Genomic DNA, 27,349 nt, shown 5'->3' with positions numbered 1-27,349 from the left:
AAGACAAAACAAAACAATTTTTAATGTCTGTGTTGTATTTACTAATACATTTAAAGGTTTCTTTTCCCATATTATACAGGGTGGGGCAAAAGTAGGTTCACAGTTTTGAGTACATGAAACACAGTTTATTCTTGTATTATTATTAGTTACTGTATTATTTTTCATATGAACAACTATAAACCTACTTATGCCCGACCCTGTATATATTCCCTGAGCTATTCCATACACATGCTCCCAAATTTGTATCCCTTCTATGTTCTGGATCTCCCCTTTCCTCTTCCTACTTCAGTGTTCACAAACTCTGTTCATAGTTATTATCATCATCCAAATACTTGCTCTAGTCAGACACTTGGGATTCAGTTTTTGACTTCCTTTTCTTAAATTCTTTTTTTTTATAAATATATTTTTATTGATTTCAGAGAGGAAGGAAGAGGGAGGGAGGGAGGGAGGGAGGGAGAGGGGGAGAGAGAGAGAGAAACATCAATGATGAGAGAGAATCATTGATCGGCTGCCTCTTGCATGCCCCACACTAGGGATTAAGCCCACAACCGGGGCCTGTGCCCCAAGCCCACAACCGGGGTGTGTGCCCTGACCGGGAATTGAACCGTGGTCTCCTGGTTCATAGGTTGATGCTCAACCACTGACCCATGCCGGCCAGGCCTTTCCTTAGATTCTTACAGCCAATCCATCTTCAGCATTGATTGATTTTATGGCCTAAATATCTCTCACATGTGCCTACTTCCTCCCATCCTCATTACCATCAAAGCTATCATCACAACAGCCTCCTAATTGATCTTTTACATCCAAGTTTTCTACACTGGTGTTCCCCATAGCCCAAAGGACAGGCAAAATGATTCATTGGGGTGTGGGAGGAAAGTAATTAAACTTTTTTAAACACTGGTTTGTTTATATATAAAACCAATGTGAAACACTACATTTTACTAATTTTTAACATATATATATAAAATTATAGGCAGAAGTTTCTATAATATAAGGGCATTCTCTCCTTTTTGTCATTCCGCATATTAAAATATACTGCAGTTTATGTGCTAATAGGTATCACCAATGTTAAAAAAATAAGACCCTTAAGTAGTTGCATCATTACCATACTTTGTAATGTGATGAAAATTTTCAAGGCACACAAAGGAGTGCTGATTATCTTGTGGGCAAGCACCTAAGAGCAACTGAACTTAGCAATGAATGGTACTTTTAAAGTTTAAAACAAAAAGGCAAGTATTCCAAATTTTCTGTTCTTTTCAGAAATGACAAGTGGCTGAAATAGACATTATTTTTTTAAAAACAAACCCCCACACACAATTTGTTCTTCAAGCTGAGGGTGTTATTTTTTTAAATGAGAAATTAACTACTTTTAGAAAGAAATGTGCTTGGACTATTAAAGAGATATAAAAATTTACCAATAATACAATATTTCATTACTGAAAACTAACAGAAATGTGTCATCAATAAAAACTTTTTAAAAAAATATATATTTTATTGATTTTTTACAGAGAGGAAGGGAGAGGGATAGAGAGCTAGAAACATCGATGAGAGAGAATCATCGACCAGCTGCCTCCTGCACACCCCCTACCAGGGATGTGCCCGCAGCCAATGTACATGCCCTTGACCGGAATCGAACCTGGGACCTTTCAGTCTGCAGACCGACGCTCTATCCATTGAGCCAAACCGGTTTCGGCAATAAAAACTTTTATTGCAAACGAGCATGGAAGATCTCTGTGGGATGATCAAAATGTTCTAAAACTTGGCTTTGATAATAATGGCTGCACAATTCCGTATTGTTGTGTACCTATAAATGACACCTCAAAAACACAGCTTAAAACACCTATTATCCACTCAAAAAATTTAAAACAAATTTTTATCGTATTAAAAATTCTTCTAAATGAAGTGAGTTTTAACTCCATTTGTTAAAAATATTCTCATGCAATAGTTTCAAGATCAACTAATTTAACAAGAGGAAAAATTTAATTTTTCAAAGTACAACAAAAATTAGTGAATTAAACTGAAAAAATTAGTATCATAATTAATTAGGTGTAGCAACAATGAAACACCACCATTTATACCGCTTATATTTATGAGGTTTCTTTTTCAGTTTGACAACCATTAAGATCAAGTACTAAAATAAAGTGAATTTAGAATCAGACCTTAGAATACTGAATGAAAATAATAAAGATTGCTGAAAATAATGAAGCATATTATATCATACTAGAGGCCCGGTGCACAAAATTCATGCACGGGGTGTGTGTCCCTCAACCCAGCCTGCACCCTCTCCAATATGGGATCCCTCTCACAATCCAGGACGGCTGGCTCCCATCTGCTTGCCTGCCTGCCTTCCTGATTGCCCCTAACCACTCCCCTGCCAGTCTGATTGCCCCTAACTGCCCTCCCCTGCAGGCCTGGTTCCCCCCAAATGCCCTCCCCTGCAGGCTTGATCGTCCACAACTGCCCTCCCTTGCAGACCTGGTCCCTCCCAACTTCCCTCCCCTGCTGGCCATGTTGTGGAGGCCATCTTGTGTCCACATGGGGGCAGGATCTTTGACCACATAGGGGCAGCCATCTTGTGTGTTGGAGTGATGATCAATTTGCATATTATTCTTTTATTAGATAGGATAGAGGCCTGGTGCACGGGTGGGGGCTGGCTGGTTTTCCCTGAAGGGTGTCCCGGATCAGGGTGGGGGTTCCCTTGGGGTGTGGGGTGGCCTGGGCGAGGGGCCTCTGGTGGTTTGCAGGCAGGCCACGTCCCCCGGCGACCCAAGCGGAGACCCTGGGATCTGGGATTTATTTATCTTCTATAATTGAAACTTTGTAGCCTTGAGCAGAGCCAAGCCTCCTGCTTGCTCCATGGCCACAGCCATTTTTGTTGGGATTTATTTATCTTCTATAATTGAAACTTTGTAGCCTTGAGTGGAGCCAAGCCTCCTGCTCTCTCCGTGGCCTCAGCCATCTTGGTTGGGTTAATTTGCATAATCTCTCCTGATTGGCTGGTGGGCGTGGCTGGTGGGTGTAGCAGAGTAATGGTTAATTTGCATATTACTTTTATTAGCTAAGATTGCTCACTAAATGTTAATGGTTTTTATGAAAGTTTCATCATTAATAAAAATCTTTAAGATATTAACCCTTTGCACTCGGATGTCAAGTGTGACTCGACACGGTTAGCAGTAGAATAAAGGAATCGAAAAAAGCAAGCGAGTGCAAAGGGTTAAATACTGCTTATGTAATTGCTCATATATTTGTACATATTAAACTATACATAATGAATACAGTGAATACGGATGAAGTGTATGAATAATTAATCATATATAAATTAGGAGTATGTGCTAAATTTTTTAAAAAATGTATTTTTATTGATTTCAGAGAGGAAGGAAGAGGGAGAGAAAGAGAGAGATAGAAACATCAGTGATGAGAGAGAATCATTGATCAGCTCCTCCTTCATGCCCCCCTCACTGGGAACTGAGCCTGCAACCCGGGCATGTTCCCTTGACGGGAATCGAACCTGAAACCCTTCACTCCTCAGGCCGAGGCTCTATCCACTGAGGCAAACTGGCTAGGGCTGTGCTAGATTTTTTTAACTGAGAAAAACACTATTAGAAAGTTTGGAAATTGGTAAAACCTGTAGCTCATAATGCCTCTCTCCTGCTTAAAACTATTCAATTCCCACGGTTCTTAGGTTAAAAAACCAAGCTCCATAATTTAGCTTACAAGCTCTTCATGATGTTGTCCCACCCACATGTACAGCTTCAACATGTCTGTCCCTTATACTCTCCATTGGACTTCCTTCACTTCCCAGCTCCAGAAGCTCTCTCACTGCTAATGCCTGTGAAAGATATTTGCCCTCCTTTTTCTGCCTGGTTAATGCTTACTGATTTTTCACAAGTCAGTTTTAACTATAATTTCTCTTGGCATACCATCTCTGATTCCCTCAGCTAAGTTAGGACTCCCAGCTATACATTCCCTTTTTAAATGAAATTTTATTGTAATTACTTACTAATACTCTACCCTCAGTGTCAAACACTACTTGGCACATAGAGACAGTCAATAAATACTACTGAATGATGAAATGTATTCAATTCATATCATAGATAATATTAAAAATAGAAAAAAAAGAAACTTACCAAATAGGATAAACAGCCCATGTGGTGTGATAAGCTGAAAAAGGATAATACAAAATACAGGTGTCTGACTAATATAAGTAAAAATTTAAAATAAGTTTACTTGTAATAATAACAGTTGACTTTGTTTAAAGCATTTATTTTATATATTTCTATATATACTAGTGATGAATTTTAATAAAAATTCTTAAAATAAATTTAAAATTTTTTATTTGAATACAACTCTAGATCAGAAGCTACTACAGACCTCCTTCTGAAAGACTATGTTACAATGCTTTCCGACTCACATCAGGATTGAGATTGGTGACAAGCAGAACAGAATTTCCTGGTATACCACCAGCCCCAGGAATGGCCATTCTTCCAGTGACAGCAGAGGAGGTGAGTGCGAGAGGACCAAGAGCTCCAGGAATACCTGGGACTGACAGACCTTTTTAAAACATCAAGAGCATTTCGTATTTTAGTTATCTGAAGATTACAACACTTGATAAATAAATTAATTAAGACAAAAGCAAAAATAAAGACGAAAATGTGTCAGGGCGTGTGCAGAAGGCAACCTATCAATGTTTCTCTCCCTCTCCCTCCCCTTTGACACCCTCTTCCCCCTCCTTTGATACCCTCCTCCCCCTGTTCCCTTCCACTCTATCAAAAATACAGAACATCAGAAAAAATCATTTCAAACTGAACTTTGAAAAAAATCACCTGTAGCTTGAGGAAATCCAATGGCTGGAGCAAATCCAGCAGCCCCTGCATATGGTGAGGAAATTATACCTGGTGCACCTAATGGAAAAGAGAAGCTAAAATAAATATATTACCTTCTATAAATATGGTTATCAAAGCAATATAAAATGGCTGTAAGGGCATATTACTGATAAAGAATTCTGTTGTGAAGTAAAAATTTATTCAATAGGTGATCTCTAATGTACAGTCTCTGCCACTTTCAGAGGCTAACCCCTTCCACCTGAGTTCAAGGTGTAGAGTACAGCGTAGCTGGTATTTAGTTTTGAGTTATTAGTTTGTTATTTAGGTTGAAATTCTTGCCCTTATTTAAAGGATTGTTTCTATGTAAAAGTCATTAAATACTTATTAGGTTGTATACCTATGGGGCACTGCATTGATAAAAAGGAAATATGAAATAAAAATCCTTGCCTCTGAGAGGTTTACAAACAAACTAAACACATAATTAGAGGAGATTCACATGCTGAGGATCTAGTGGTTTACGTACAAACGCACTACAAGTGGTCTAAGAAGAAGAGATCACAGAGGACTCACTGTGATTTTTTGGAGTAGGTTTCTCAGGGGGTAAAACTTGAGCAGCTAGGCATTACGCATTGAAAAGCACAGTGGTTAGTGTGCACTAGATGCTAAACTAATGCTGGTACTCTTCCTTTCCTCTCAGAAACCTGGTGACTATGCATCATCAACAAAAACAGGACTTAGTTCCAATAGAGGAGTCAGTATTAATAGGAAAACAATTTGGTTTTGGACATGTCAAGGAGGAGGTAAAGACCTTCAAATGGAAATGCCCAAGAGTGGAAACGAGGGGGCAAACTCAGAATAACAATGGTAAGACAGAGATTTATAAATCATCTATGTACAAATAAATGAAGCCGAATGAAAGAGAGCACCACTGGAAAGGGCACGCGACAAGAAACTAAAAGAGCTAAAAACAAAACCTGGGAATATCAAATATTGGTATACTTAAAATAGTAGAGGAAAGAAGAGGAGCATTCTAAGAGAAAAAAAAAAAACAGCCTTAGAAATAGGAAAAAAAAATAATTCTAGTTCTTCAGGATCTAGAGAATCAAAGTTATTTTGGAGAAGAGGTTCAACAGAGGTTCAAAAGAATGAGAAATGTGAAAGATAAAAAACAGTATTTTAGAGCAGCAGAGAAAAGTTAGATTGTAAGAGTCAAAGGGATGGTTTTGTTTTTTAATAATAGGGGGATGAATATATTTATAGAAGAAGAATATAGGCTGTATTTTCCAGAGGAGTTAAAAGCTTATGTAAGTTTATTCTCCTCATGAAAGAGATTTAACAGAATTAGTTGAATATATTATAAATAAATTAATTAAGTCTGCAGGGTCTGTGATTTATTAAATAATTCAAGAAAATATAGTCATGGAAACTTCAGAGGTAGAGCTAAGCAGAGAGAACTGGAAACACAAAATAAATGACAGGATAACTGATGTAATTAGAAGGGAAGCATATTATGAGCCAAGCCTATATAGCGCTAAGGAAGTACTAAACAAAGCAGACAAGAATCTCTGTCCTTGCTAAACTTACATTCCAGTCAACCGAAGATCATAGGTAAAATGACTCATTTTTACAACAGAATAACTATAGTCAAGGCATAAAGAAAGACAACAAATGAACTTCAATATGGATATGAGTAATTATAAAAATGTACAATACAAAGTTAAACATAAGAAGAAATATGGTACATTTTATTACTGTTGTCAAATATTCACTTGCCCCTTTTATGTGACTTGCAGTGACTCCTGTGGGAGGAGCGTGCATTTCTATGCAATTCCCACAGCATATGATCATGTCATAGGAACACACAGACAGACATGCTGCCTCTGTACAGAAGTTTTAAGAGGCATGATAGTGTAAATCAGCTCTCTTATTTTTGCTTTCTGCCATAAGAATGCATGTCTCCAATGGAGTGACATCTTCAGCCCAAGCGCTGGATCACAAAGGTATATGAATGAAGGTTGCAAAAGCAGATTCACAGCTGCCTAAGTGTTGATGCTATGAGAGAAATAAATGTTAATTGCTGTAAATCCAGAGATTTGGGGGGATAAGAGAGATTCTCTTTAAACACAACAAAGTGACCAGTACAGGTGTCTACTGAGAGGGGTATAAGTCAGATCAGCAGTAGGTTTTAGAAAAATGAGGAAAATTTTGAGATAACTATCACAGACATAAAATAGTGATAAATACAAGAACTGGCAACCAATCACCAGGGTCAAATTTTAAATAATTGTTTCCCAGTAGGATATAATGATTAATAAGGATTATCTGTTAAAATTTGAAAAAAGAATTATTTATTAAGTTTCCATAAATCTGTGCTCCTCAAATAAGCAGAAACAAAAAACATTTTAGCAAAGTAACCTGTTAAGCAATAGGTTAGTATCTTTATGAAAAGATTATACAAACCTTTAAGGAAAAGGTCTAAGATTTGAATGATTAAGAATAGATATTTTGCATTTGGAAAATGTAGAACCAAAATAGCAATTAATGCCAGATAAATTAATAGACAGCATTGAAATCAGTTTATCATTGTTATTTATAATAACAAAACCCAAAATAACCTGTCAGAAACCACTTTAATAAGTGCTTGTAGGGGTTTAGAATGAGTCACCTCAAGACATGCCTCTATGGTATGCAGATTATTTTGAGATCAAGGCAACAGAGACCCTGCAGACTCAAGAGAAACTTCTGCCACCATTGAACTCCCTAGAAAAATTTAAATTAGAGGCCTTGCATATAATAAGAATTATCATCAGAAATAACATTTTATGATCTATATGGCGGGGCAAACTACTTGTTACTGAATTCATATCCGCTCTTATCGCCCTGTGATGACCTTCCTCCCTTCTGAAGCCCCAATGCAGAATGTCATATTGCCTCATTTGTTCATATATACCTCATTTCCTCTTTCTGTCTTTGAACCTCTCATGTATGTGGGGTCTCTCACTCTCTCACAAATGTGGGGCTCCCCTGTGTACGTATGTACTTACATCTGGCTATTTTTTTCTTGCTAATTTGCCTCACGTACATTTGATTATTAGACCAGCTGGAAGGATCTTGAGGGAAAAGGGAAGTTTCTTCCTCCCCCATATGACCAAAGTTACTATCACCAAGAATAGAAAAAACTGGCATCGTGTGTCTCTTGACATAATAAATTGAGAAAGACACATTATTTCAGCAAAAAAACCCCACAAACTCATATTGAGAGACATTCTACACAATACCTGACTTGAACTCTTAAAAAATGAAAAGGTCATGCAAGACAAAGAATAAAGAAGTGTTCCAAATTAAAGGACTCTAAAAAGATATGACAAATAAATTAGGCCTGATACTGGTTTGGATCTTTACCAGAAAAAAATCTCTTATAAAAGAACATTGTTTTCACAACTGTCAAAATTTTAAAAGGTTTATGGATTAGATAATAGTAGTGTATGAATGTTAATTTCCTGGTTTTGATAATTGTATTTAGGTAAGAATGACCTTGTTCTTAGAAAATACACAATGAGTATTTAGAAGTAAAGGGGCATCATGCCTGCAACTTACGCTCCAGTGACTCAGGGGGATAAAAAACTTAACCTACCTACTTACACACACTCACACACTCAGAGAGATGATAAAGTACATGTGGCATGATGTTAATAATTGAGGAATCTGGATGAATGATATAAGGCAATTCTTTGTACTATTCTTGCAACTTAAATTATTTCAAAACAAAGTTACTAAAATACTATAAATTTTAGAGTAGAAGTATATATATAGCTTTAGGATGTCAGGGCAACAAAAAGATTTCTTAACATACAAAAAACACAAACATAAAGAAAATGGCAAATAAATCTGACTACATAAAAATACTATGAAGCCAAAAATGAAAGAAATGCATATTACTAACACATATAACAAAAAAAGTGTTTTGAGAGATTAAAAAAAAAAATCCTACAAATAAACAAGAAAAAGCAATAAACCAAACACAAAATTAGGCAAAAGAGATAGACAAATTCATAAGGGAGAATGACCAATAAACAAATAAAAATATGTTCAACCTTCTTAATCAGGAGCAGCACTGGTCATAATGGCCTCAAACTAAAATAACCCACATGTCTATCCACAATAGAATGGATAAACACAACTGTGGTATATTCACACAATGGGGATCTATACACTGACAGTATTGAGAATGAATAAGCAACAGTCACATATATAAATATGAATGTCTCACAAGTCACACACAAAAACAAATAGCATAATTCCATTTATGTAGGTTTTAAAGATAGGAAAAAACGTTTTTTAAATTAGCACTTAGGGCTGCATAATAAATGGTAAAAACAACAACCAAGTAAAAATAAAAAGCTAAAAAGCAAAAGAATGATTATCATCAAATTTGAGACTGATTATCTTTAGAGTGGGAGCACAATTAATGAGAAGGGTACAAAAAGTACTTCTTCGGTATGTATAAATATTTGTTTTTTTAACCTAGGTAACAATTACATAGGTATTAAAATATATTTACATGTTTCATAAGCTTTTCTATTGATATAATACAGGGTGGGGCAAAAGTAGGTTTAGAGTTGTGAGTACACAAAACAGAGTTTATTCTTGTATTACTATTTATTAATTATTGAATTATTTTCCATATGAGCAACTGTAAACCCACCTTTGCACCATCCTGTATGTATCACTAAAAACTGGGACAAAGTGCTTAAAACGTAACCCTAGAAATTTTAAATGTCAACCTTTAAAAAAGAGAAAGAACACACTGAGGTAGGAAAAAGGTCAAGAGTGTGGTGTTTCAGAAGCCAAGAGAAAAAAGAGAATAGTAAACTTTCACACATACATAAAAAAGCATTGTTCTCTGATGAATCACTTATCTTAGGATATAGGCATCACTTTGCAACAACTATGAATTAATTTATTAACACAATGAAAAAGGATGTTAACATTCTGACACTTTATATTCAGAAACCAAAATTCTTAACTGTATTTTTTAAATGTCCTCTTTACACAATGCAGAACATTAATTATACCAACAGTATATATTCAGTTATTGGAGTAAGTGTAGTTCTGCATTTGACAGCCAATTTTGGCAAACTTGAATGACAGCCTCAATTTCTATCATGTGTTTTTGAAACAGTAATTACAAAGACCTTAGGCTCTACAGAATCAGACATGTAAGTAAAGGCTGGTAACAAATAAAACACAAAAATTGGTCAGACCAAAACAGAACCTTTAACAACTTTAGGAACGTGAACTTAACAGTTCACTCGACTTTTTCAGTTATAAAGAACAAAACGCTTTTATACTTGAAAAATAAAGTTACAAAGTATTTTCTTGAGAATTTTAGACAACCATTTGGCTAAGGATTGTTTGTTTTTTTCTCGTCTGTGAAATGAAGAGAGACTAAATATCACTTAAGGTCTCAATAAACAATATTTTATGGTGTCATTTGGGAAAATAATGAATCACAAAGGGTAATACAATTATTACTTTATCTAAATATAAATCACACTTTCAAGAGTTGCAAAACCAAAAAGTAGCACACATTAACCTAGTGATATATCCAACTGGGCCATCTACTGCTTTTTCCTTAACATAAAGTTTTATTTAAAAAGTATGTATAAATGTATTGAGAACTAGTTTTAAATAAAAGAAGGAAGCCCTTCAGAGCAACATTTACAGAGACAATTCAGAAGACTACTTTTATTAATGTAAAAATGCAACTTCCCACAAACTTAAGGTAAAGATGGAAGTTCTGATGTTTAAAAAACAAAATAAAATAAATACTCTTGTTTGAATAAAGGAAAAACATACCACTAATTTAGATCCTTGTTTTAATATATCACTACTTAAAAAAGGATTTCTCTCAGGAGCACTTAAGCCAATATTCTGTTGGCTATAAACCAACATATTTAAAATAATGTTAATATGTAAAAGACTATTAATTTGAAGCAAATTACTATGTGGCTGATAATGAATAATATTAATGTTAGAAAATAAATCTGTAATTCTCAATGTCAGATATTTACTTATTTTGCCAACTAATAGAATCTACAAATATTAAAATTTAATTTAAGGACAAATTTTGTTCTATGATCCTTGCTATCCTTTAGAACACCTGGGAGAATTTTGTTCTATGATCCTTGCTATCCTTTAGAACACCTAAGAAGAAAAAGGCTAACTGACATAACATGGATTAATAAATGAAATGTGTAATTTCAGAAAACTTGCTTTGTGACCCAAAACAGAACTACTCACCAAAAGCAGCAGCCATAGGGGATTCAAGGGATGGATGGCCATCACCAGTAGGAAGGTCTAAGCGAGTGAAGTCTCTGCTTTTGTCATTATTATATTTCACATTAAGGCTGGTAAGCTTGGAGAAGTCAATATGCAGAGTGCAGCATGCATTATAGATATTCTGGCCATCCAGTGCCTAAAGCATGTAAGAAAGGGACTGATGTTTTGCAAGACAACAACACTGATAAATCAAGTAGTCTCTACTTTGACACAGAATGGCTATCAGGTATAAAGCAGAGAGCACTGGATTAGAAGCCAAAGACCTTTATTTACTTTTACCTCTGTCACTATGTGCACCTAAGAGAGAAAAAGAAAATGTCTAACTGTAGTTTTTTTCATCTGTAAAATAAGGATAATAATCCCTATCTTGTCTCTGGTAAAGATCAAATTAGAGAGGAGAATGTAAAGGCTTGGAAAACTATTATGCATTACTGTACATTGTATTAGCTGTTGTTATGATTATTTTGTCCACAAAAATGTTTACAGATATTTTTACACTTCATTTTAATTCTTTTTAAAGAATGAGTATAGTTTAGTATAGTTTATACAGGTTAAGATGAAATAAAGCCTTTCTAAATGGTACTTACTAGAAAAGCAATACATGAAATATTATCTACCATTTTTTCTTCTCTTATAAATTTATTTTTTAGAACTTTGAGTAATGAGCTGAGGGCCCTAGATGGTTTGGCTCAGAGGTTAGAGCATCCACCCAAGGACTGAAGGGTCTCGGGTTCCATTCCAGGTTAAGGATATGTACCTCAGTTGCAGGCTAGACCCCTGGCCCCAGGCAAGGAGCAAGGCAACCAATGGGTGTGTCTCTCTCACAGAGATGCTTCTCTCTCTCTGTCTCTCCCCCTCCCTTCCACTCCACTAAAAATCAATGGGCCCTAGCCGGTTTTACTCAGTGGATAGAGCGTCGGCCTGCAGACTGAAGGGGCCTAGGTTTGATTCTGGTCAAGGGCACATGCCTGGGTTGTGGGCTCGATCCCCAGTAGCGTGTGTGCAGGAGGCAGCCAGTCAATGATTCTCTCTCATCACTGATGTTTCTATCTCTCTCTCCCTCTCCCTTCCTCTCTGAAATCAATAAAAATATATATTAAAAATAAATAAAATAAAAATCAATGGGAAAAAATATCCCTGGGTGAGGATTAACAAAATAAGTAAATAAATAAAAATAAATAAATAATAAGCTGAGGGAAATTTGAAGTCAGTTCTGGAACAAGCCTATAAATCAGTAATCCCTCCCCCTTCATAATAATAGTTTATTGATGAGTATGCTACCATAAAGGCACAAAATTACATATATGTGGAGGTAGAGAGTACAATAAATATAAAGGCTATATTCCTAATCAAGAGGTAGACACTGTGTGGTACACAATAGTACAACTAATTTTATCCCTATCTTTGAAAAGAATTCAGAAACAATTCAGACACTGATGTAAGAATTCTGGTTAGAGATAGATCTCAATAGGAGATGGGTCAAATATAACCAAACTGTAAAATGTTATATCTTGTCAACAATCAAGCACTCATGAACTTAAAAAAAAAAAAAAAGACTTTAAGTTGACACAGGTTTCTTAAGATTTAATGTATTCACCAATTCAGAGCTCATAAGATTCAACAAGGAGTATGGTTGTAAAAATAGTGAAATCAATCTTTGGAGAATTTGATAGAATAAATGAAGGCACAAGGGCAAAGATAATTTTACTTTATTAGTTAGATTATATCAGGAGCACTGTGCTCAATGTTAGACTTCAAATATGACAAACAGAAATGAGTCCCAGAGGTCTTGAGATATAATAGGTGCTTTGAAACCATTTCATATGAACAAAGTAATTTTTAGCTTGTTATAAAAAAAGAGCATATGAAACAGTATATTTGAAAATGATAATTTTTATATTATGTTTATCTTACTACAATTAAAAAACACATAGTAAATGGGAGCAAGAGAGAAGACATGAAGGCTTCCTTTGGTATCACTGAAGTGACTGATTAACTACTGAAAAATGAAAAAAAGTTAATAATTACCATTTTGGCATACTGTGCATTCAATGGGTCAGCATACTGAAGCAAGGCTTGAAACTGATTATTCTTTGTAAAGGTGATAATTTTCAAGACTGTGCCAAATTTAGAAAATATCTGAAAAAAAGTTCACATTAGGTTAAATCTAAGGAAAAAATTAAACTAACATCTTTATAAATACAGCTTGATTCATGAATACCATTTTTAAATGAAAATAATTTCCTCTGTTAAAATTGTTGGTACCAAAATAACTTAAATCAAACCTAAGATGTTAAAGTTTCAACACCCATGCATGGCTTATAACAGTGCCTAACCCAATAGGCACTCAAATATTTAACCTACTTTATAGTATGTCATAAATGGCACAATACTAAAACGGTAGTCTACAATAGAAATTAATTAATATTATAAGATAATGGGGTGAAAAGTATATGTATGGAAGTGAAAGAGTCACATTGATCAATTATTTCACTCTGAGAATCAGCCTCTAACTTTTTGAGATTTTAGAGACAAACAAACTACAAGATGTTCAATAGAGACTGCTCTATTAATTCAAAGACTCACAGAGTACTGTTCTAAGCACTGAAAGTCAGCAGTGAACAAAACAGAGACAAGAGTCTCTGCCCTTATGACAAAAGACATATGTTAACTAAGCAAATAAATAACAATGTCCAGTTGTAAAAAAGGTTATGAATTTAAAAAAAAAAAGATGAGAGAAAACGAGAATTAAAGTTGGAGACATCCAAGAGTGGTCAAGGAAGGCCCCTCTTAAGTGGTATTGGAGAAGAGTGAATAAACAAGAGTGCGGGGAAGGTTTCCTAACAGATCTCTGGTTATCAATGGTCTTACAATACTCTTCTACTTCACCAAAACAAAGGTTCATGGCCAGGGTTACTACAATGCATTTTGTTTTCCTCTGACATCCCATTTTAAATGTGGATCTTAATGACCCAGAAACTTGTCTTCTGCTTCTAAGAATAAAAACGTAAGTATTCCCTAAGCTGGTAAAAATTTCCTATTATCAAATATTATGTCTTGAGTATTGTTAATAGGGCAAATGGCTCTGCTTTCTAATTATCAGAAAGAATATTCTAAAGCAGAGGCAACATAAGAAAAAATAGATAAATTCGACTACATCACAATTAAAAACGTTAGTACATTAAAAATACTATGAACAGAGTGAAAAGGCAACCCACAAAATGAAAGACAATATTTACAAATCATATATCTGATAAGGGGTTAATATCCAGAATATAAATAAAAAACTACAATTCAACAACAAAAACCCAATTTAAAAATGAACAAAAACCGTGAATGGGCATTTCTAAAAAAAAGAAAAAAATGACTGTATAGCCAATAAAAACATGAAAAAATTCTTAGCATCACTAATCATTAGAGCAATGCAAATAAAACTATGAGATACCACTTCAAACCCAATATGATAGCTATTAGCAAAACAAACAAAGAAATGGAAAATACTGAGTGTTGGAGATGATGTGGAGATATGGAACCCTGTGCACTATGGAAAATATTTATGATGGTTCTTCAAAAAAACCCAAAAACTTAAAAACAGAATTACCATATGAACCAACAATTCCACTTCTGGGAAGTTACCCAAAAAGTTTAAAGGCAGGAACTCAAAGAGCGGGCCTAAGCCAGCAGTCGGACATCCTTAGTGGTGCTGTGGAGGCAGGAGAGGCTCCCACCACTGCCGCTGCACTTGCCAGCCATGAGCCCAGCTTCTGGCTGAGCAGCGCTCTGAGCCCCTGTGGGAATGCACTGACCACCAGGGGGCAGCTCCAGTGTTGAGCGTCTGCCCCCTGGTGGTCAGTGCATGCCATAGCAAGCGGTTGTTCCACTGTTCTGTCGATTTGCATATTAGCCTTTTATTACATAGGATGGATACAGGAATTGTAGTATGGAAAGATGAAAAATGTCTTAAAATGGTAAAATTTATTTATGTTTATTTTACCACCCCTAAAATAAAGTATTCTAAAGTCCAAATGGTCATTTGTGACAAGACATTCTTAACATATCATTAGCTTAGAGTCAAACACTTCTTATAGGAAATAACATCATTCAAGATTTTTGAAACCAATGTCTTAGAAGGGGCTCACCAGAAAATGCCATTCCTTAAAATTAGATAGTCTGAGAGCTCTTTATTGAAATTAGAAACTTTTAAAAAACTGTAGTTAATTTCATTATGGTCATATTTCAGGGTTTAGAACTTTGGTACTTTAATTCCTCATTTAATTGTGTTTTGTAAAACATTAGGAAATTATTTTGCTTTTTTTCTTTTAATGAAAATTTTGGTCCTGTCACAGGTATCTTCTCAGTACAACCTGTGTCTTAGTTAATATTCTGTGCTCCCCAGACCCCCCCTAAATGTCATTACTTTATTATATTTTGAATTGATCTCTATTGTTGAAAGTATTACAGATGTTCCCCTTTTTAAACCTCACTGACCCCCATCCACCAACCTAGATAATACTCTTGAAATTCATAAAAGAACATCAAATTTACCTTCTCAGTTTGAATTTTATTTTGTATCTTTCTTTAAGATATAGGTAGATATAGGTATAAGCATTCTTGGTAAAAGGTCTTACTTATATTCTCTTAATTTTCATCCTTGGTAATACTGTGAAGTTGCGTGCACACACACACCACGCACATCAATCTGTATAAGTGTGTCAACTATGTGTTTTTTTCACCAAATAAATGAGTAGCAATAGAATTTTAAATCTATAATAATAAAAGCATAATATGCTAATTAGATTCATTCTTTCATTTAACTTGGATAAGAACCTAATGTACAGGTATCCTCACTGACAGGTATGTGATTTTTATCTGAAAATAGTAAGAGGATATAAATTGACTTAACTGGTTAACTATAGATAGCTTTCTAGAGTCCCTTGGATTGTATTTACGTACTGAGCGAATAGCTACAAAAATCAATCTGGTACTTTTGAATAAAGTAAATTAAATGAGCACCAATATCTAAGAATCTAGGAATGTCTAAAGTGTGATTTTTAACATTATTTCATAATTACCAAAATACTAAATTTTAAACGATTTGGTTTCAAAAATTAACATTCAGGGAAGTTCAATATATTCAGATTTATTTTTATTGATTATAAGGTTTCTGGCTTTATTTCCCTAATATAGTGATTATAAGGTCTCTGACTTTATTTCCCTAATAGCCTATCTAATAAAAGGGTAATATGCAAATTGACTGTCACTCCAACACACAAGATGGCTGCCCCCATGTGGACATAAGATGGCTGCCACAAAAAGGCCAGCAGGGAAAGGCAGTTGGGAGGGACCAGGCCTGCAAGGGAGGGCAGTTGGGGGCGACCAGACCTGCAGGGGAGGGCAGTTGGGGGGAGACCCGGCCGGCAGAGGAGGGCAGTTGGGGTGGGGACCAGACCAGCAGGGGAGAGCAGTTAGGGGCTATGAGGCTGGCAGGGGAGAACAGTTAGGGGTGACTGGGTCGGCAGGGGAGGGCAGTTAGGGGTGACCAGGCCAGCAGGGGAGGGCAGTTAGGGGCAATCAGCCTGGCAGGGGAGCAGTTAGGCATCAATCAGGCTGGCAGGGGAGTGACTAGGGGGTGGTGATCAGGCTGGCAGGCAGAAGCGGTTAGGGGCAATCAGAAAGGCAGGCAGGCAGGCGAGCAGTTGGGAGCCAGCAGTCTTGGATTGGGAGAGGGATGTCCCAGATTGGAAAGGTTGCAGGCTGGGCTGAGGGACACACACCCCCGTGCACGAATTTTGTGCACTGGGCCTCTAGTATTGATTATAAGGTAATATATTTATTTTGATGTCATAAATATAAACGCATAGACTCAACTCTTGATGTCTCCTGTACGTTGTATTCTTTTGGACTTTAAAATGGGACTAAAGAAATACTGAAGCTAAAATTCTGGTAAAATTAATCTTTAGGATGATATTTATATAGGTAAAACTTGCCAGAAACTAAAAATGTTCACTAGTATTCACTTGTAAAATGTATATTCATCTTAGAACTTTAAAAAATATCAGGCACAGCGAACACAACTTGTTTGTAATAGTTTTTGTAGCCAACAAAATAGTAAGACTTAAGAACCAAAATTTTATATTACTAGTATTAATTTTTTATTTAATGCCGTAATAATTGATTTTGCAAGTTATTTATCTTTATTCTGCAATTCAAAAAGATCAGTCCTTTATCCTAGGTCATTGGTCGGCAAACTCATTAGTCAACAGAGCCAAATATCAACAGTACAACGATTGAAATTTCTTTTGAGAGCCAAATTTTTTTAACTTAAACTATATAGGTAGGTACATTGTTATTAACTTAATTAGGGTACTCCTAAGCTGGCCTTTGCTAAAAACTCAAGGGGCCAAAGAACCGCATGTGGCTTGTGAGCCGCAGTTTGCCGACCATTGTCCTAGGTGATGCCATACAATCCAATGGCCTTAAATTACCACCCATATGCTGATGATTACCAAATCTCCAGCCCAGAGTTCTTATGCCAATGTAGGTTTATTTGCCAAATGTCTATTCAACATCTCCTGCTTCAGTGTTTAATAGATCTATCAAACTTAACATGTCCAAAACATACTCTTGATTCCTGCCCTACCTTCCACCCCTGCCCCAAATCTTTATTCCCCTCAGTCTTTACTATTTTAGTATAAGATAGCTCTATTTTACCATTTCACAGATAAAATCTGAAAGACATTCTTGATATTCTCTTTAAAACCTACACCTACTCAACCCATCAGCAAATCCTTCCAAATATATCCATAATCACTACTTCCAGTGCCCACGTCCTTATCCCAGTCTCCACCCTCTCTTACATGATTATGACAAGAGCCTTCCCTTACGCCTACAGCTTAATCTTTTTTTTTTATCTTTACTGTTGAAAGTATTACATATGTCCCTTTTTTTTTTTTCATTGACCCCTTTCACCCAGCTCCCACCCCATCCCCAGGCCTTCACTGTATTATTGTCTATAGTCTTATAACAGCAATGAGACTGATTCTGTTAAAACATAAATGTGCCCCCAAATCCTCCAATGGCTTTCCATCTTACTTACATGTAAGATAATAAAGGGTTTATTTACATAATCTAGCTCCTAACTGCTTCTCTGACCCTCTTAAGTTACTACGTTCCTACTTTATTATATTCCACTGACATAGCCTTATTTCTGATATTTGAACACATTAAGCACACCTTCATGTTCAAGACTTTGCACTTGCTGCTTTTTCTGACAGGACCATCATCCTACCACGTACACACAACTTACACCCTAACATCCTTCAAGCTTCTGCTCAAATGTCATATTGGTAACATCTCTCTTAACGTCCATCATCTGAAATAGCACCATTCCCATCTTAATCCCTTTACTATGAGCTAAAGGAACAACCACAAGCTTCTACCGATGTTAGAGAGTTTAGCTAATGCCAACTCTTCAGCAAAGAATATAAAACAATCCTCTAATATAACAGGTGCAAGCAACTCCACACTTCCATGTATGATCCCATCTCAATATTCATTGCATTTTATGCGATTACTTATAAAATTACATCTTACCCACAAGACTGCAAAAGCAAGGATCACTTCTTTATAGTGAAATTTAGTAGCATTTGATAATTACAGATAAAATTTCTTGAGCACTTAATATGTAGCAGGCACTGTTCTAAGTGCTTTAAGTGCATTAACTCATATAAACCTCACAATGAAGGTATGAGAAACCATCTTAATTCATCTCCATTATATACTAGTAAATAAGTAAAAGGCATAGATGAGTTAAGTTACTTGCCCAGAATTACAGAGGTAGTAAGTGGTAGAGCCAGGATTAAAACCAGCTCCAAACCCTGTATCCTTAATCCTTAGGCTACACTACACTTTGGTTGGTTAATGAGACAGGATACCAGACGGAGAGGGCTTAGTTAATGTAATTAGAGAAAGACTCTCTGAGGAGGTGAATAAGGTGAAAACCCAATTATGTAAAATCCAGTTCAGTGACTATCTCAGTGAAGAGTGTTCCAAGCTTAAATAATAGAAAATAGAAATGGACTAAGACAGGAATAAGCTGGAGGGGAGGGGAGAAGATCAATGGACCAAAAAAGTCAGGGTGCTAAATAAGCAGAGAAGTGTTCAAATGGGGTTACAGAGATGGGGAGAGGTCTGCATGTGGGGGCCTTAAGGGCTCGGTAAAGAGTTTGGTTTGATTTCAACAACAATGGGAAGGAGCATGAAACAAGGGAGTGCTATATCTGCAGGCTGAGAGTCCGACCTCGAAAGTTACTACTGAGGATTCTCAGAATTACCACTCTTCACTGGAAGGACCCCATGATCTTTTGGGAGAGAAACAAGGTTTGTTACTGCTGTCATGAAGATGATAAATGGAACGACAGGACTGAACCACATGACCCTGGCTAAACTCACCGTGACAGATGGCAATGTTGAGCCACAGGACCAAGAATATCCTTTGTAACACAGTGTACATTAGCAGTAGCTACAGTGTTACAGTACCAAAAACAAACACACACTGCTGATGGATCACAGCGTGCTCAGTACCATTTTGTGGGATAAACAGAAGAGAAGAAAATCCAACAGAACAAAAAAAGCAATCACCTGAGCAATTCCTGAACCCTTTCAGGGAACAAAAGTGGCTATGGATACCTCTGTTAAAGCCCTCCCTAGGACATGCTTTACAAATGCATATTTAAGAAAATGGTACTCAGAAAACTATCACAGGGATCACAGTGGGCCTAATAAATGGTATGCTTTGATATTTATATGCATGGCACAGGAACTGCATTAGGAACGTATCCAAGCTCTATCACCAGTTAGCACAGTGACTGTGGAAACCTAGCGTAACTTCTAAAGAAGGCCTCTGTTTCCTTATTTGTAAAATGTGAGAAGAGAATAAGAGCATTTCAATTCGTAAATACACATGCACATACATACCTCTATGACTCTTCACTTTTAGTACAAATACAAAGATCAGAAAAGCAGTTAAATAATCCTGGACTGACCTGGTTCTATACTGGTAATATATATTGAGATATAAATATGAAAATAAGCAAATAATATGTTTTAGTATTTTAATACATGGATTGACAAGTATAATGAAATCAATATGCAGCTAAAAGGGACAAAACTAACTGAAGTTGTTGGACTAGATGCCAAATATTTATGTATACAGATTACCAAATAACTACATGTTAAATTCTGAAGGTATGTACATATGGAGTATTAAAAATATACTAAGTATGCAAAATACTCTGGACTTCACATTAGGAGGCTTGAGTTCTAATTGGCTCTTCAATTACTCTCTACAATGCATCAATTATCTGAGTTTTAGTTTTATTCACTATAAAATTACACAACAAGGTGACCTCCCAATCTTTAAATTCTATATATGCATAGTAGGCCAAAATATGGTAGAATGTCTTTTATCAAGACAGGTTAGGCATATTACTGGGTAGTCAATGAAAGCTACATTGGGCATCAGTCAGCACTAACACGATACTTCCATGTTAAATGTAAAGAGTTGTTGTATACCTTCCTTTCAGAATTTTTAAAAGAAAAATACTCAAATGTAAAGAGTCAACAGGAATAAATTAGTTATTTTCTAGACCAATCTTACTTTCTCAGGAATAACTACTACCAGTGCTTTTTATAGATTCTATACTTTATTCATTTTTATGTTTAGATATATAAAAAAAAAAGAATGTCTTACACATCTTTTAAAATCAAGTATTTAAGTTAGAAAACAGGGGGTATCAAAATTATCTCTAATTGATATTACTTCTTGCATGAAACAGGGTAAATTTTTTAAAAATTTAAAGAAATACATCAAACAAAATCAGCAACCCAAAAAACTAAAGATATAAAACATCTAAAGTTACAGAGGTCACATTTGACTCTGCTTTCTTAAGAAGGCGCCTCCTTACCTGATGAAGAACTTCCAGAGTAACAGGGTAAAAGAGGTTTTCAATAATTATCCGGAGCACAGGGCTCTGCCCAGGTAGCATTGTGCCTTCATTGGGGGGAGCTCCGGGAAGGGCCAGACTTCCCGACTGGACAGCACTGACAGCCTGCAGTGCAGCTTGGGCTCGCTATAAAATAATCCAAAATGAGAACTTTAATTACATAAAAGCAATATATGAATCCTAAAAAATTAGTTAATTTAAAGTAACATATTTGAATGACTTTTATTCAAAATATTTAAATGACAACAGGAAAAAAAAGACAATGTGAAAATAATATTACTATTAAAGACCACTTAAAAACCATTCAAATAGCCTTATCTCTTCCTGAACAATTAAATTCTAAAGCCTTAGGGTGGCATATAATAAATGTAAATATGGAGGAGGAAAGGAGCTGTGGTTCAGTGAGGTAAGGAGGGCATCCCTATAGGAAGGCATCCTGGCACGTAGCATCAGAACCTGAGCAATATTAGGAGAGCATCATGTGGTAGGGTTGCCTAGCAAGGGGAACCTGAGCCCAAACAAGGTAAGGAAGGTTTCTCTATGTGGGGGTGGCTCACTGGGGGATATCAGAACCTGAAAAAGGTAAGAAAGGCATCCAGAAGAGAGTAAACTGGCCAGGAATGTCAGAGCCCAAGGAGAGCCAGGCAGGGGTCCACATGGGGTGAGTAGCCAACGTGGTAAAGACAGTCTGAGTATGGTGAACAAGAGGTTTATGAAGGCCTCAATGGCAAAAGAAGGTAACAATGGAGAGACAACCTGGCATGGGATGTTAGAGCCCTAGCAGATATAGGCAGATAAGTTTCTAAATATCATGCTCCACTAAAAGAAACCAAGTCAAGTTCCCAATGTGGAGCAAGGAAAGCAAAAAAATGAATGCATGGCTTTTTGTTTTTATTGTTTGGTGTGTTGTTGTTTTTTTATTCCCGGTCAGGGCACATGCCTGGGTTGTGGGCTTGATCCCCAGTTGGGGTGTGCAGGAGGCAGCCAATCAATGATTTTCGCTCATCATTGATGTTTCTATCTCTCTCACCTTTCCTCTCTGAAATCAATAAAAAAATAAATTAATTAAAAAGAAAAAAATATATACATACAAATTATAGAGAGATGCCAAAAGGACATAGAAAATGAAATAATATTGATTATAACAAATAATAGCTCATCACATAAAACAGGAAACCATTAGTCCATACTGATGTAAACTGACAGGTGATAAGGAAGAATATATTTACTAGTACATTGCCTTAAAATACCTTTTTCCAAATACTCTCCTCCCCCCACCTCTGTAAATACTAACTTTACAATGGAGAAGTCAGGTAAATAAATACCAGTCTAATCAAGTGATCAAAGAGCACATCATCAGTAATGCAGCAAATTTAAATTATGTCCCACCTGATACGAAGCAATGAGGAAAAAAGAACATAACTTCTGTGATATTCCTATCAAAGATATATAATATACACTAAATCTAATCACAAGGAAACATCAGACAAACTCAACTTGAGGGACATCCTAAAAGATAAATTGCCCGTTAATTTTCAAGTATCAAGATCATGACAGTCAAAGAAAAACTGAGGAACTGTTTCAGATTAAAGGAGACTAATTTCCTAATTTTAACGATTGAATTCTGGTTGTGTAGATACCCGTTTGTAGGCAAAACATGATAAAAGTGTTAGACAATGAAGACAGACCAGATTAGCAATTTATTTCCAAATGCCTCAAGAAATCAAAAGTTCAACACTTTTCTAATTTTGTTATTGTCTCAAATTTTAAAATCATTATTTTAAAAAATGAAGTAGGTGAAGGGAAAATTGAAAGAAAAAAGGCAGTTACTGATTATTGAAATTTAATCCAAGTTTTCATCAATCTTTTGTTCCATACTTATTACTGCTTAAGATAAAATGTTTGTGTAACCAAATGAAAACCCCCAGCTACTTTCATTTTCACAGTGTTACTTGAAATTTTAAAGTTCACAGTACGTTGTATGTTGTTTTAAATTAACATTTCTTGCCCTGGCCAGCTGGTTCAGTTGGTTGGAGCAACATCCTATACACCAACAGGTTGTGGATTCAATCCCTGGTTGGGCACATATGGGAGGTAACCTATCGATGTTTCTTCCACATTAAGATTTCTCTCTCTCTCTCTCTCTCTCTCTCTCTCTCTCCCTAAAAAAAAGCAATAAAAACATATCCTCAGGTAAGAATTAAAAATAAGTAATATTAGCACTTCTGTTTTGTTTTCATGATTTTAATGTTTACTATTTACTATACTATCACTTTGTGAGGTAAGTAGCTTTCCAACATTTTGCTATCTTACCTAATAATAGACAAACATGTAAATTAACTGTACCTCCACTACACCCACCAGCCAATCAGGAGGGAATATGCAAATTAAAGGACAAAGATGGCGGCCGCCCAGCTGCTCCAGGTGCGGAGTGGCTGGGCGGGGCAGGACGCCTGCTATGAGAGGGAGGCAGGGGTGAGGGGATCTACAGGAGCGGCACTCCGGCTGTGCAGCGAAGACGAAGATGGCAGACTCTGGCCTGAGTCTGCAGCGAAGACAAAGAAGGCAGACTCTGGCCGGATTCTGCAGCGAAGACAAAGAAGGCAGACTCTGGCCAGAGTCTGCAGCAAAGGCAGCAGACTCCAGCCAGAGCAAAGGCCTGAGTCCCGGGTGCCGGAGGAAAACCAGTGCTGGAAGCCAAAGGAAGGAAGGCCTATTGCACGAATCTCTTCGTGCAACGGGCCTCTAGTGATAAATAACATTAAAATTTAAAATGAGTACCTTTTTGAAAATTGGCCATCTTTTACTTTCTGTATGCTTAATAGTTGGACTTCTATTTTGCTCTGCATAACAACATTAAACAAATATTGCATATGTGATGGTGGTTACATAAGATTTTAACCCTTTGCACTCGCTTGTTTTCTCGATTCCTTTATTCTAATGCTAACCGTGTCGAGTCACACTCGACATCCAAGTGCAAAAGGTTAATGAAGCTGAAAAATTCCTATTGCCTAGTGACATCTTGAATGTCATAATGTCGTAGCACAACATGTTACTCTTGTGTCTGTGGAGATGCTAAACAAATATACTGTGCTGTCAGTAGTATAAAACTATAGCACATGCAATTAAGTACCAGTATATAATACTGGGTAATGATAATAAAAGACTATGTTACTGGTTTATCTATGTATTACAATTTTTATTATTTTAGAGGGTACTCTACTTATTTAAAAAGAAGCTTGCTATAAAAACAGTATGCCATATTGCCCTGACCGGTTTGGCTCAGTGGATAGAGCGTCGGCCTGCGGACTGAGAGGTCCCGGGTTCGATTCCGGTCAAGGGCATGTGCCTTGGTTGCGGGCACATCCCCAGTGGGGGTTGTGCAGGAGGCAGCTGGTTGATGTTTCTGACTCTCTATCCCTCTCTCTTCCTCTCTGTAAAAAATCAATAAAATATATTTTAAAAAACAAACAAAAAAACCCAGTATGCCATATAATGCTGGCAACAGTCTCACATACCTCATGTTTACTGCAGCATGTTCTCTTGTACTTTATGTTACTTTATGAATTTAGTGTAGCCTAAGTGTATAGTGTTATAAAGCCTACAGTGGCATACAATAATGGCCTAGGACTTCACATTCACTCACCACTCCCTCACTCATCCAGAACAACTTCCAGTCCTGTGAGTTCCATTCATGATAAGTGCCCTAAACAGGTGTAGCATTTTTTTAACCTTTTATATAGTATACTAGCGGCCCGGTGCACGAAATTCGTGTGTGTGTGTTTGGGGGGGGGGGGGGGGGGGAGAGGAGGTCCCCTCAGCCCAGCCTCTGCACCCTCTCCAATCTGGGACCCCTATCACAATCCTGGACTGCTGGCTCCTAATCGCTCACCTGCCTGCCTGCCTGGTTGCCCTTAACTGCCCCCCCCCCACCGGCCTGATCGCCCCTAACTGCCCCCCCTGCCAACCTGGTTGCCCCACGCAGCCTGCTGTTCAGTCATTTGGTCGTCCCTCACTAACCCCGCTGTAGGCATGGTTGTAGGAAGCCATCTTGTGAGGGTGTGACAGTCAATTTGCATATTACCCCTTATTATATAGGATTTTATTTATTTACTTAGTTTTTTTTGTGTGTGTTAATCCTCACCTGAGGATATTTCCCCCATTGATTCCTAGAGAGAGTGGAAGGGGAGATAAAGAGAGACATTGATGTGAGAAAGACATCAACTGGTTGCCTTCCACATGTGCCCCAACTGGAGCCGGGGCTCAAACCTGTAACCCAGATACATGCCCCTGACCAGGAATCAAACCTGTGACCCTTTGGTCCACTGGAGAAACACTCTAACCACTAAGCAAAACCAGCTAGAGCTTTTATATAGTATTTTTAATGTATCTTTTCTATTTTTAGTTATGTTTACTAGTACATGCACAAATACTTACCACTGTATTACCATTACTTATAGTATTCAGTACATTAATATGCTAAACAGGCTTGTAACTTAGGAACGACTGGCTTTACCATATAGTCTATGTGTGTAATAGGCTATACCATCCAGGTTTGTGTAAGTGTACCCTATAATATTAGCACAATGACAAAATCACCTAATGAGCATTTCTCACAACATATCCCTGCCATTAAGTGGCACATGACTGTATAAGCCTTTTATTTATACCTTTTAATAGCATTTTTATGCCATATACAAATTTTTATGTATCAGTTAAAACAACTGTCAAACATTCAATTTCCAAAGCATCATCATCTTTGAGAATAATATATAAATTATTATTCGAATATTTTATGACATTGGTTTTCAAAACTATGCTCTTGGAAAAGCAATTACATGTGGACACTGAGTACCACAATCCCATTTCAACATGGCGGTTTATGCCATCTATTTACACTGGGCTCTGCAGTAAGATTTTATTGGAAAACAGGGTTCTACTTCTTTCAACTTTGAAAACTGATTCAGACCTCCACCATTTTGAGCCCATCCTATATAATAAAGAGGTAATATGCAAATTGACTGTCACTCCAACACACAAGATGGCCGCCACAAGATGGCCAGCAGGGAAGGGCAGTTGTGGGCGATCAGGCCAGCAAGGGAGGGCAGTTGGGAGGAACCAGGCCTGCAAGGGAGGGCAATTGGGGCAATCAGGCCTGCAGGGGAGGGCAGTTGGGGGGACCCAGGCCTGCAGGGGAGGGCAGTTGCGGGGGGACCAGCCCTGCAGGAGAGGGCAGTTGGGGGGAACCAGGCCTGCAGGGGAGGGCAGTTGGGGTGACCAGGCCTGCAGGGGAGGGCAGTTGGGGAGAACAAGGCCTGCAGGGGAGGGCAGTTAGGGGCAATCAGGCCGGCAGGGGAACAGTTAGGTGTCGATCAGGCTGACAGGGGAGTGGTTAGGGGGTGATCAGGCTGGCAGGCAGAAGCGGTCGGGGCAATCAGGCAGGAGAGCGGTTGGGAGCCAGCAGTCCTGGATTGTGAGAGGAATCCCAGATTGGAGAGGGTTCAGGCTGGGCTGAGGGACACACACACACACCCGTGCACGAATTTCGTGCACCGGGCCTCTAGTAATTAAAGGGGGTGGTGGTGGTGTCAATCAATCAAAAAGACCCAGAACTGACACAGGGCTAGAATTAGCACACAAGGGATTAAAGCAGTTACTATAATTGTATCATACACACACACATACAAAAGTAGAGACATGAAAGATAAAATACAGTGCTATCCAACAGAATTTCCTGTGATGATGAAAATGTTCACTATCTACACCAGGGGTCCTCAAACTTTTTAAACAGGGGGCCAGTTCACTGTCCCTCAGACCATTGGAGGGCCGGACTATAGTTTAAAAAAAAAACTATGAACAAATTCTTATGCACACTGCACATATCTTATTTTGAAGTAAAAAAACCAACGGCAAAAACACCCACATGTGGCCCGCGGGCCATAGTTTGAGGACGCCTGATCTACACTGTCCAATATGATAGCCACTAGCCACATATGGTTAATGAGCACTTGAAATGTGCCTAGTGTAACTGAAGAACTAAATTTTTTTTTTAATTTGTCTAGGAAGATATCATCACAGTGAGGTTCTAAGTGGAATAATGGTTCCTTTTCTTCTTAGATTAAGATGATTAAATCTTATCAAAATTAAGCCTGTATAAACAAAAGTAAACTTAACCTCACT

The 27,349-nt window shown here is 37.1% G+C and overlaps 1 protein-coding gene across 6 annotated transcripts in view; it reads right to left on the bottom strand.

The window, feature by feature from the left end:
• The window catches only part of PTBP3 (polypyrimidine tract binding protein 3), a 75,747-nt gene that overhangs the window by 8,327 nt on the left and 40,071 nt on the right, over positions 1-27,349 (bottom strand). For all 6 annotated transcript variants that reach the window (XM_079791053.1, XM_079791055.1, XM_079791051.1 and 3 more), the window contains 6 exons: positions 21,131-21,295; positions 13,194-13,304; positions 11,127-11,301; positions 4,824-4,901; positions 4,412-4,551; positions 4,128-4,161 (listed from right to left, as the gene is read on the bottom strand). In XM_079791053.1, coding sequence (XP_079647179.1) covers positions 4,128-4,161; positions 4,412-4,551; positions 4,824-4,901; positions 11,127-11,301; positions 13,194-13,304; positions 21,131-21,295 — 703 coding nt within the window. The remainder of the gene's footprint in view (positions 1-4,127; positions 4,162-4,411; positions 4,552-4,823; positions 4,902-11,126; positions 11,302-13,193; positions 13,305-21,130; positions 21,296-27,349) is intronic.

Source organism: Cnephaeus nilssonii, assembly GCF_951640355.1.
Source record: "Cnephaeus nilssonii genome assembly, chromosome: 14".
Taxonomy (NCBI): Eukaryota; Metazoa; Chordata; class Mammalia; order Chiroptera; family Vespertilionidae; genus Cnephaeus; species Cnephaeus nilssonii.
The sequence above is the reverse complement of the archived record's forward strand: the minus strand, read 5'-3'. Positions and strand labels throughout refer to the sequence as shown.